This window comes from Hydractinia symbiolongicarpus, chromosome 11, assembly GCF_029227915.1.
Source record: "Hydractinia symbiolongicarpus strain clone_291-10 chromosome 11, HSymV2.1, whole genome shotgun sequence".
Classification (NCBI taxonomy): Eukaryota; Metazoa; Cnidaria; class Hydrozoa; order Anthoathecata; family Hydractiniidae; genus Hydractinia; species Hydractinia symbiolongicarpus.
The window spans coordinates 24,015,569-24,028,474 of record NC_079885.1 but is presented as its reverse complement, the minus strand read 5'-3'; the positions used below and the strand labels follow the sequence as shown (position 1 = coordinate 24,028,474).

Below are 12,906 nucleotides of genomic sequence, written 5' to 3'. Positions count from 1 at the left end.
GGACGGTATCAGCGATTTCTTGTAAACAAACATTTACAGGAATTCTTATTTGAAAATAAAAACAGAAGCAACTGTGCACAAGTTCTAAAATACATCACTTTTTTTTAGATGGGGAAGTATACAAAATGTGATATATTTATGAATGATGAATGAAAATATTTTAACATGGTTTTCACAGTTGGATACTACTTCTATTACACAAGAGACCAGCACTAAATAATATTACAAATTTTGATGACATGTTGACGTCATGAGTGTCAATGCTCATTGTAAGTGCATACAAAGTATGACCAAAAATACACAAACACTTCTGTGCGGTTAGGAGGTATCGTTTGAAAATAAATCACTGTCGAAAAAAGAATAGTTTAGGCAAATAAATAAAAAAATAAATATACATTCAGTCTGTGTTTTGTAAACAATGGGGAAGATGCCAAGTTGCAGTTATGACCAAGGAGGGACAGGGCTTAGGAACGAACACAGCTTACTCTGAACCTTTGTAGGTATATTTTGATAATGGAAATCTGTTATGTTTTGGTACGTTTAAAGCAGCCATATTAAACTTTCATACTGCAAAGGAAGACATTAAGGCGGAAAATACTAGTTATTATTTCCCCATTATTTACACCTTCGTCATGCGTGACTTAATACACGTGCGTTTCACCCACATCGAACACATACTACTCCTGCCAAACATAGTATATCTACCACGTGGTGGTCAGTACTGAATGTTTGTCGGTCCATCGCTTGACACGACGTCGGGAGTAAAACCAAGACGTCGGCGAATTTCCGCCTGTCGAAATTTTGGACTTGCCGGAAGGACAGCGTCGGATGATTGGTCGTTTACAGCAAGCTCTTGTTTTTTCGCCAACGATTCTGTTCGCTTTTGTTCAAAATCGTCAAGATCAGATTTCTTTAACTCGATTCGTGTCGGTTTCCGGTATCGAAGCATATTTGTTACGTGGATTCTTCTTATTGGTCGCTGATGTGAGAACAAATCCAGTGAATAATAAATTCAACAGCAGTGCACGCAACATGAAGATAGAGATACTTGATAATTAAAAACACAACCAGTAGCTAATGGCGTTTCAATTACCTTTTAACCATGCAAGATATGTACCCTTCCAATGTAATCACTTGATTGTTGGAAGTTTTTTTTAGCTAAAAGCAGAAAAAAAGAATTGCGAATTGCTATATACTAAAAAATACATGGATGTTCTGAAATATGAAAACACCAGTCCTTAGACATTAAATTCCCATAACTCTTGCTGAAAACATGACTATGCAGCCTTTTCTGAGATTCAACTACCAAGCAGGCACAGATATTTCAAAATTCATTCAAATGTTTCACTACCAAAGGTGATGAAGTTATTTTGAAGGTTATAAATCGAGTCATAATTCTTTTGCAATTGCAATGAAGTCAAAACAGATAAAACACGGAAATTAGTTGTTGGTTTTTAGTACCAGCTGTTGAAAAATTGTCTCCTTCACTAACTTCGAAGTGAAGAGATAGCATACCTATCAGAAGTAGTAAACTTTACAAAAACAACCTTATCAAAATACAACTGTAACAGAGTAGAGTAGTATATATGTGAAAAATGTCTGACTGAACATTCTAAGTTTCTCTGAACTTAACAAATAAACAAATATATTTAAACAAGATGTTGTAGTCGAGATTTCACAATTGTACAATTAAATTATGACTTCTTATCAACACATACACATCTATTTTTTTTTATCTATTTTTTTTACTATTATACATTTATCTATGATATATACACATATAAATATATACAGTTTTAGAAAAAAGCCTAAAAAAACTTTATACAGTTAAAACAACTTTGATAAATAGAATTATTTTAATTATTTTCTTTAATTGTACAACTTTTTTTTCTGGATAAATACTTAACCTGCTTTAAATTATTAAAATTGGTCAAGTAGGTACCCTGCACATTATTTCAATTTCAATTTATGACATAAAAGCCTTTCACCTCTATTCGTGATATCAAATTGCTACAGGGTCCTTTTAAAATCGCCAAGGGATCAGAAAAAAAGAGCGATTTCACGCGGATTAAAGATAAATTTTCACAAAAGTTGGGGAAACTTTTATATGAAAAGAAATAGGTATTTCAAGTTGTTATGGCTACTGTCTTTTTAAATAAAAATTAGAAAGAGCTTATTTCCCCTTTAACGTTTCACGGTAATAGAAAATATTTTGGAAAATGTTTTAAAATGTCTGCGCAGAATTTGTTTTAGTATTTCGTACCAAACCACTGATTCACAAAAGATTTCTGAAGTTGGAACGTAACTGTCAAAATGGTAGATTCAGCTGTGGCTCCATTCTAAACGAAATACAAGAGATTACTTGTTTATGACATGCAAACACCCACGACTATAAAACTTTCCATCATTTAAGAGGCTAGGGAGTGGCCTCTACCTTGAATGAGAAATGTCGAAGGGGTGAAATTTTTTTAGCGCACTAGTTATATAGAACTGGTTGTTCAGAGATTTTTTAAAAAAAAGATAATCAGAATAAAGAACTCTCCATACAGAAGTAACTTTTTAAAGTTTAATTTTCCCGCCTATACTATATACTTCATCAAAAAAGTTGTTTGAAGCCTGAAAAATAAACAATGTTGGTCTAATTTTATTTCTAGTAGTTCCACGTGACTACGAAGAATATTTTGATGCTTTGTCAATTTTTTTTAATTCTCGTGTACAATTGATTTTTGGCAGGCTTTCGCCAAATTCATATAACTTTTTTTTTTTGAGTACTGGGGTTATTTTAAACCTGCTTATAAAAACGTGGACATAATCACGTCATTTTTAAATTTATAAAAGGACGTGTGACCAGAGAGTATTTAAAAAATATTTTTAGCGCCTTAAAAATAATGTAACCAAAGCAACAAATTACCTTAATTACTTCTATTTTTAAATTACCCAATTCATCTTGATGTCCCAACTCCCAAAGTTCACAATTTTCGTACGAACAATTGTCTAAAACAAAAGGAAATAGCAAAAGATAATCAAAACAGAGGAAATCAATTTCTGTAATTTCTTTCATAAAGAGCAATTTCACAGGCAAATTTTGTTGTTGCCATGACGACAATAAAAGAAAAAAACACAAGAATAAACACTTACGCTTTTCATTCATAAGTTTTGTAATCTTTGTCGGAATGCTAAAACATTAACGTGACGTACACCAAAACGTACGCAAGAGAAGTAAAAGTAACCTTATGGTCGCACGTGAAAAAAATATGTCCGAAAACTCATTTCAACTTTCTAATTAGACTTGGTTGAGCAAGTGAAATGCTCTGCTTACTTACCCAATCGAAATCCTTTTACTAAGGTTTAACAGCAAAGCATTAGCGTTCTTACACGAACTGCATGATTTTAACTTGATTTATAGGAAACAAACCCTGGGTGTACATCAACAAATCTTCAACATGGGGTATATCTTGTTTTAGATGTTATTCTGAGGAGGGTAACAGAGTTTTAAGTTGACAGTTAAATCTTTGTTTTGTAAATACATTTTAACACAAATTATTTATTTAAATTTAACTTGTCGACAAAATAGTCGAGGTGTAGCCAACTAAAACAGTTCGGGATAAACAATGAAAGTTTTGCCAAGTAAACAAATGAATTGTTTTTCTTCTCGTCTATGAAGTTCCTGTGGTGTTCACTCCGTAGAAACGACATCAACACAAGCATCAATGTAATATCTTACCTGAAGCTCCACATCACTTCATTATTGCTGTCATGCAAACACACGTCTAACAAAATGAAATCCTAAAAATACACCGGCACATTTTAGAGTTACACCGGAATACAAAGTACCATAAGAGAATTAATTTTTGCAAACACTAATTTTTGCGTTCGCAAATTTTGCTTACTTTTGTGAAGTTCCATTCTGCGTCTTTATAAGTAAATTATCCAAAGACAAAGTAACTCGCAATTTGATGACATTTTGATTCTCAGGTAAATCAGAAGAAAAAATATTGTAAATCGTTTTTCAGAAAAAGTAAATTTCACAGAAATCATTTTTGCGAATTTAGTGAATAGCGAGTTTTTCAATAATTTTCGCGAGGATTAATTTTCGCAAAATTGACAAAAACTCTCGAAATTTAATTTCCTGGTACTTTAAAGGGAGAAAATTTAGCGGGAAGAAAATTTGGCGTGTTTGCCAATTTAAATTACCGCCAATTTTTTTTCCGTATCGCAAATTAAAAAAATTGATTGAGAAAAACATAAGGATTGTGTTTTTTTATTTTAGTATTCGAAGAGTAATATTTTTTTATCTTTTCTTTATATTTTTTTATACTTTCAATATTTTTATATTTTATATTTTTATTATATTTTATCATTTCTTTTTAAATATTTTGTCACCCGATTTAAATTCCTGCCAAAGTTAAAAAACGCTAACCCCCACCAAATTCTCTTTCCACCAATTATACCAACAATAGTAATTATGAAAGTGCTAAAAACAAACTAATACTCTCTAACATGGGTTTTGAGAAAACCTTTAAAAATGAGACGAATTAAAATTCAAGAGCGCGAGCAAGGGTAGTTAACAAAGAAATAATAATGAAAAGTGTACAAGAAGTAGGGGTCCCAAAATAGTTTATACGTGCAACATGGATGGCATGTTAAGGTACAAAAGTCTTACTTGAATTTTCCCTTTTATGGCTTCTGTTTTCCACAAAAAGTTGAGTTCGTCTTTTATATCGTAAAAAATGTAGTCATCGTAACGTCTGTGTTGGACATTTAATTCGTTGCCCTTCCACGTGCCTAATTGATAAAAAATAGCGATGTACCTAAGTGATAAAATAGTGATGTACCTAAGTGATAAAATAGTGATGTACCTAAGTGATCAAATAGTGATGTACCTAAGTGATAAAAAATAGCGATGTACCTAAGTGATAAAATAGTGATGTACCTAAGTGATAAATAGTGATGTACCTAAGTGATAAAATAGTGATGTACCTAAGTGATAAATAGTGATGTACCTAAGTGATAAATAGTGATGTACCTAAGTGATAAATAGTGATGTACCTAAGTGATAAAATAGTGATGTACCTAAGTGATCAAATAGTGATGTACCTAAGTGATAAAAAATAGCGATGTACCTAAGTGATAAATAGTGATGTACCTAAGTGATAAAAAATAGCGATATACCTAAGTGATAAAATAGTGATGTACCTAAGTGATAAATAGTGATGTACCTAAGTGATAAATAGTGATGTACCTAAGTGATAAATAGTGATGTACCTAAGTGATAAATGGTGATGTACCTAAGTGATCAAATAGTAATGAAGTTTGAACTTTCAGGATGTTCGAGATAGGACTGTGCAAACAAAGTAACTAGTTTGTATATTCCAGTGTCGCATTTAGTATACGTAATAACAATTTTTAATACACACACAAACAATAATTTTTTAAAAACAGTTACCACTTACCATCGTTAAACTCTTTGATAGTATCATAAAAATAAATTTTGCGACAATTTCGAAGAGTTATTGACGCTTTATATCCATGCATTCCTAACAAAAGAAAAGGCGCTTTAAAAACTTTCTGTTTGGGAGTATTGTGAGAATAAGCAGTTTGAAGATAAATATCCAATTACCGTAATTAGGATCAACATCATCAATAACTGGTTTGTGATGGGGACTTTGATAAATCCTGAAAAATATAATGCTCAGTTTAAAATGTTTTTTGTGTGTGACCACAAACTGTGTGTATTTTCCACAGACTAACGCATATGACAACATACTTCATTGAAGATATCTCTTTTGTTAAAACCGAGTTGAAGCATGCAAAAACCCATCGTGTCAAGTAGATGTCAAAAAATGATCCGCACAAAATATTATAAGAAACAGCTTACTTCGCTGTTTCTTATAATCAACACGAATATCACCAAAGAATTGCTTTAAAGGTAGAAGTTTTACGAGGAAAAACAATTGAGAAATGTTTGATAAATTTTTTTTTGCGAATTTTGCTAAATCGTCAATTTTTTAATTTTTTTTTTGCGACAATCTATATTCGCGAAATTATCGGTATAATGAAAAAATGAACGATGTATTATTTTCAAGATAATGTGTACAAACGCAAGTAAAAAACACGTTACCGCAAGTGAAAAACACGTTACCGCAAGTGAAAGACACGTTACCGCAAGTGAAAGACACGTTACAAGTGAAAGACACGTTACAAGTGAAAGACACGTTACCGCACGTGAAAGACACCTTACAAGTTAAAGACACGTTACCGCAAGTGAAAGACACGTTACCGCAATTGAAGGACGCGTTACTTCCAGGTTTAACCGGCCGAGGGTGGATAGTGAGTATGAGTATCACAGCTTCTGAATTTCTTAACTTCCTGTGCGTTGTAAAACAGATGAGTTATGATTCAAAAATATTATGCCTAAAAACTCTTACGTAAAGAAGTCTCGTAGGTTTTTTATGTATTGCTATTCAGTTAAGATCATACAAATCTTACTATCATAAAAATCAGTTTATTCAAAAATAGAGGACAACATAACACTTACTTTTGTGAAGTTCCATTCTGCGTCTTCATAAGTAAATTATCCAAAGGCAAAGTAACTCCGATAAATGCAACATCTCCAATTTTCTGGAAGAGAAAAATTATCAAGCTTAACTTCAAACACGCCATGTTAAAGCAGATTTTTTACGCCTTTAATTCAATTTTACGCCTTTAATTCAATTTTACGCTTCAATTCAATTTTACGCTTCAATTCAATTTTACGCCTTTCATTCAATTTTACGCCTTAATTTCAATTTTAAGCCTTGAATTCAATTTTACGCTTTATTTCAATTTTACGCTTTAATTCAATTTTACGCCTTTAATTCAATTTTACGCCTTTAATTCAAATTTACGCTTCAATTTAATAATATGCTTTAATTCAATTTTACGCCTTTAATTCAAATTTACGCTTCAATTTAATAATACGCTTTAATTCAATTTTACGCCTTTAATTCAATTTTACGCTTCAATTCAATTTTAGTATGTTTAACACTAGTTGCAGCACAGCGAAGCCCAAAACCAAAAATTTGTTTTCCCTGAACAATCTTTAAAATATCAACTTTCAGGTTGATTTGCAACTGTAACTTCTCACCAGTCTGCTTCTTTATCTCTTGGTTTGAAAGGATTGCAATGAACTATATTTGTTCTTTTTTGTATTTCTCAAAACTTCTTTTGAGAAGAAATTAAAAAATTAAAAACTTCAACATGTAATTATATAAATTGAGGAAGACTGAGAAAAATTCATTTTGTAGCAGATCTGAGAAAGCTTGGCATTCATTTCTTGGGTTTGAGTACAACACTTTAAAATTTTATCTTGTAACAACTTCACAAATAAACATAACTTACTGGTAGAGAAGACTTCCATATTGCAAAGTACATATATTTGCTCAATACAAACATGTCCACGTGATCATCTCCATGTAACGGCTTTATGAAAGTAAAACAACCTGCTCCTGAAAAAAATGCTGCTTATTTTTCACTTTCGCCTTAAAAAGTTATTCTTAAATCGAAATGACATCTTTTTATTATCATTTTTAAACATTGCCTTAAGGACATCAATTATTGTGACGTCAAATATTGTTGATCTAACATTTTTAAGTTTTTGCTCAAAATCGCAATAATTTGTGTTGAAAAATGTAATCTACCTTTGTGAATCGCAATATTTAATATCGCAGAATTTTTGAAAACGTGCCAAAACGTAATAATTAATTTCGCGAAATGTAAACAAATATAGATTATTTAGGTTTAAGGGAATAAGAAACTCTCATCTATTGAAACGGTAAAAATTTTATACAAAAAATGCAGGGGCAGCCATGAAAGGTATTTTTATTAAGGAAAACTGAAAATTTTCGAAAGGAACTAATGAAATCGAAATAACTTGTGTCGTGAAGTCTTCAATCATTGTCAAAATGGAATCATTTTTTTAAAAATTTCTTAACTTCAAACATACCTTTGAACTCATGCATGAATATTAATGATCTTGTACAAACACTAAGACGATAAAAAATTGAAGATTCATTTCAATGCTAGTTAAAAAGTTAAAAACAAATGCAAGTGAAAAACAACACTACATTATAAATGTCTCATTGCATAATCAAAAAAATAAAAATATAAGAAAGTAATTATTACATTATAGTCAAACATGGCCAAAGTTACATATTTGCAGTCGATTCACAATTTTTGTCGAGTTGAAAGGGCATAGACAAAATGCTATATTTTTTCAGAATACCCATATCTTTTACAGTCATCAGGGACTATTGATAACATTTACCTTGAAGTAACAGGTTTCCAATCTTTTGCATAAAATACGGGTGTAAGAGCATATAGCTTCACAAACTTTATTTTAGACAAAGCTGGTACATGTGGATTGTTCCAACGTATTGATACGCCATCTTTAAAGATGAAATCTTCTTCAGCTTGTGCTTCAAATATTTGGGAGTTCGTATTTTCACACACAAGTAACCAACGAATATTTAAGGTTCTAAATAATGCAGAAAATGCAAGTTTAGTGTTCTATAATTGCAAAACAATTCACAAAATCTTATACCAATACCTTATCGGTGTTAATTAATTTTACATACAAAACAAATTCGAAAAACTAAATCACAACACAAAATTATAGAAGAAACTAGTACCCAGTATTAACACGATGATTGATAAAAGATAACTTAATTTATTAAGAAAGTAGAATTGTGTCTTCTATTAAAAATACATACCTAGTAGCTTCAAGTCTTGCTTTCTTGACAGAAGCTAAATTTGATTCTCTTAGAAGCTTTTTTACTTTTTCACTTCTTCTTTCCTTTGCGCTAAAAAAAATATTATGCTAGATGAGATATGCCTGCACTTTCCTGAAAAATAAACATAACATCAAAGAAAGAACTGTGGTCCTGTCCCCTGGGTTGCTACGACCCTGAAAGAGGACTAAAATGATATTTTTATTAGTTTAATTGTTTAAAAAAATAATACTGTAAATAAAAAGAAGAAGCAGAATTTGGGTTATGAAAAGTAAACAAACACAAACCAAAATAAACATTCTCTTTTCCAATCAACTGCACCACAGGTTTTGGCGTTGGTTGAAAAATCACGACAAGATTTTGGCAATTGCTTGAACAGTTTTTCCCATAAAGCACTACATATAAAAATTGAGAAATTATTTGTAGTAACAACATAACACATTCACATAGAAAAAAACTTTTAGATGCTCAAAACGGTGCACGTCAACATATATATATATACATGCAGATCTGTGCGCAACAAATATGCGTGAAACAAAAGATGCACTTAAAAACTCTGGTGTGTTCTTATGCCGCAAGACATATTACTACTTAGTTTAAGAAAATGAGCCCTAAAAAAATAATTTTTTAAAAAAAATTTGGAAAGTTGTAAACATGAACAGGTTAGAATATATTTTGCAAAAGTGTCCTGAGTGTCATTTATGAGAGAATATTCTGTAAGAGAGCTTATTCTGTAAGAGAGCTTATTCTGATGAAGCACAAATTTTACAAAGGTGTCGTGTTTGCAGAACTGAACAATACAACAAAAAGCAGAAAAAAAACAATGGAGTGGATTGAAACTTAAACAAATTATGAAGGGAAATTTACAGGACTTAACCCTATTCGATCCGGGGTTTTTCGAACATACTATGACTGGGGGGGGGCGGATTCCGTCCCCCCTCAATAACTTTTCATAGGGTTGTTCAAATTGAATCAAACTTGGCACACTTATAGTACGTCATAAAAGGAACAAAAGTCATAAAAGGGAAATCGGATTAGTCACGTGTTCAAATTATTCAAAATGATTCTTCTTGATGAAACAAATATGTGTTGCAAGTTTCAAGTTCTAAGGATAATCCTAACAGGAGTTATTATATTTTCCCCATTATAAGGATTTCATAGAGATTTTTAAGGGTAGTTTCGAGTAATGGCCAATATCAAAGCCTCTGAAAGGTATGGGACCTAAAAAATTAGCATGCAGGTGTCTAATAGATATATGTTGAAACTCAGTAAGTATCATAGCCATATAACAAAGCAATCAGGAGTTATTAAACCCCCCCCCCCCCCCCCCCCCGGACCGAATAGGGTTAAATTTTAGTGAGAGGTTTTTATTAGCTGACTTACGGTATAATTGCTACCTCCTTCCACAACTTTGACACACAACAGCATCGAAGAAGATCTGAAGCATCCAAATACTTGAATACATAATACAAAACTTCATCTGGTACAAGACTAAACAAAAATAGTTTTATGGTATTTAGAAACATTGTTTTATGGTATGTAGAAACATTGTTTAATATTGAAGTTGGTGCGACAAATGTTAAACTGTGTTCATTGAGCAAAATTAAACAATTCTTTCCCTCATCAGCTACAATAGGCAGAACAGCACTTAAAATTTGCATCAGCATTCGGCGCTGCCATCGTAATTGCTGACGTAAAATACGAAGATACCGTAGTTGCTTGCTGACGTAATTTTGTTGTGAAATTTTTGAAAAAACAACAATTGTGGCATTGTTTGACCTACTCACACTCATTGCGACTGAAGAATAATAACACTCGATTTTCAGTAAGTTAGGCCATTACCACTAACTAAAATCATTCAAGCTACTAAAATAGCGTTGTGCCATTCGATTCCCAATAATAATCAAAAAAATTGTATATCGTATTAAAAAATATCCAGCAGTTCTTTCTCCCACACGGTACAGCAGACAATACGTCAGCCCTGTCCTCAGTTTTGTGAGAAGAGATGTTCTGCAAAGACTCTAACAATTGAGTCTACTGTACAGTTTTGCTTTATGTTGTACTGTGCCCGTGACAAGCATTTTCGAAGCATGCCACCGGCAACTTCTGCGATATACAACATAATGATGCCCTGACCTAATGTGTTTATCTCGAACCATAAAAAGCCAGTTGGCAGTGAACTATTAACTTAAGAAAGTTCACCATTGGGAAGGAATGTCTAGGAGACTTTGCTCTGTTTCCATTTGTCATCTTCTTAGGTCATGACATCGAACATATATATGAGAGGTCTAGCCCCAATACAAGGTGAATGATGAAAGTTTTTGCCAGCTGAAAAATTTTACTACAAAAAATATTTAAATAATGTTTGTGTACAAAAATTCAAAGTAGGTCTTGGGAACTAAAAATCTTTGACCCCCGAGGGCTTATTTAAAATTTCTGACCCCAGGGAGCCTATATTTCACACTTCCCCAGGTCACTTAAACAAGTAGGGTGATAAATTGTTAAAATTCGTGTCCCCTCAGTAAATCATGGTGTTATCCAGGCACACCCAGTGTGATTACTGTATGCCTTTCTTCCTTTTACTTTTGCTTGGGTGCTTATTAAAAACTATTGTTAACTATTAAAGTATGCGTAACCTGGGGCACTTATTTAAATGGGCCAGTTATTCTGCCCTTGGAAACGATATTATTTAAATTTTCTGTGTAGTTAGATAACTAAAAAAAATCAAATTACACTCCTATTGTCAGATCAATACAAATGTTATATTTATGTTTGTTCTGTAAAATATCAACAACATATTACACTTAGGCTTCCGAATTGTATACTCTTAGTCAAATGACAGTGTCTCTACGTCAAAAATTCAGTGCACTTCCACTAAAATAGATACCTGACACTCTGTAACCTTTTGCTTTGCGCCAACATTTGTCGATGAAGTGAAGACTTTGTTTGGCCTGGAGTCTTAAGCACATCCTTTGGTTTCGATATGTTCCTACAATACGATATGCAAGTTTTGTCAGGTGAAATTTTGTCTTACCTAGAGTTGATAGATGTGATGTTGTATCATATACACAATCGATACTTAACAAAATTTCAGCCTTAATCATGTAAATCTTTTTCTAACTAACCAAGCATAGTATTTATGCTTAAAACTAAAAAAATTTATGCTTGAATGATTGAATCAATATTATATTGCTGAATAATATTTAAAAAAAAGTAAGTTTTGTCCAATGAATACTTTAAGGAATGATTTTGTTGTTTGTCCTGGACTACAAAATTTTTTTTCTTACAAATGTTTCTAATGTTGTGGAACAGCAATTTCTTTTTCCTGTAAAAATTTTTCCTGTAAGACTTTTTTGTCTGAATTAATAAAGAAGGAATATCCTAAATTATTTGATAGACTTCTTACATGTAATATAACAATGCAACATTACAATATGTAAGAAAATATTATAACTCAAATAAAAAAGCCTACCTTTTTTGTTTCGTCAACACAGCATTACATTTTTTGACTTTGTTTTCCATATTCATTTATATTTATGTATATTTAAATTTTTACAGTTTTTTATTAATCTGCTGTTAGAAATAGTTAAGGTTTTATTTCTAAAATTTATATTAATATTAGTCTAAATTAGTTAACAACACCTTCTTAACAAAATTGCTTGTCAAATTCTTAATAAATTTTCAAGAATAACATTTATTTATTTTGTAAATTTTAAATCTAAGTTAAATTACACTGCCCCTGGCATGCAGTAAGTATTTTTATATGCTAACAATTTTCAAACTATGGGCCTATAGTATGGAGTACAACCATATTCCAGAAATCTAAAAGAGTGGCTGAAAACTTAAATAGAAACTTCAACAAGTAGTTTGAATTATCAATAAATTAATGAAATTATACTCCTCTACAATTGCTAAAAAATTGGTCAAGGTTTCATAATTTGTTTAGGATACAAATCTTAATTAGGAAATTGACTTTTCACAGCTACTGAGAATGCTCGATTACACCTTGACGAAAAACATTTACAAAAAAATATTGTAAAACAAATATTGTGAATTTATTTTAAAAATATTTGAATTGTAAAAAATACATTGGAAACACGATTCAAAACAATACAATACATTTTCCACATAAAGGATC

The 12,906-nt window shown here is 31.6% G+C and overlaps 1 protein-coding gene across 1 annotated transcript; it reads right to left on the bottom strand.

The window, feature by feature from the left end:
- Positions 1–1,440: 1,440 nt before the first annotated feature.
- Positions 1,441–12,794, bottom strand: LOC130614546 (F-box only protein 15-like). The gene is made up of 16 exons (XM_057435971.1): positions 12,241–12,794; positions 11,656–11,757; positions 10,152–10,259; positions 9,056–9,163; positions 8,751–8,840; positions 8,306–8,515; positions 7,985–8,025; positions 7,381–7,487; positions 6,539–6,621; positions 5,621–5,676; positions 5,454–5,537; positions 4,664–4,785; positions 3,725–3,786; positions 3,139–3,176; positions 2,912–2,994; positions 1,441–2,339 (listed from the first exon to the last, which is right to left on the bottom strand). Exons 1-16 carry the CDS (start codon positions 12,294–12,296, stop codon positions 2,250–2,252), a joined length of 1,440 nt encoding a protein of 479 aa, XP_057291954.1. The 5' UTR covers positions 12,297–12,794; the 3' UTR covers positions 1,441–2,249.
- Positions 12,795–12,906: the final 112 nt, after the last annotated feature.

Excerpts from the sequence above, each read along its gene's own strand:
- LOC130614546 (XM_057435971.1), bottom strand. The coding sequence starts at position 12,296 with ATGAATATGGAAAACAAAGTCAAAAAATGTAATGCTGTGTTGACGAAA. Across the intron at positions 8,841-9,055 it reads AAAAGAGAATGTTTATTTTG|CGCAAAGGAAAGAAGAAGTG; the intron begins GTTTGTGTTTGT and ends TATTTTTTTTAG. Across the intron at positions 7,488-7,984 it reads ATTCATGCATGAGTTCAAAG|GAGCAGGTTGTTTTACTTTC; the intron begins GTATGTTTGAAG and ends CATTTTTTTCAG.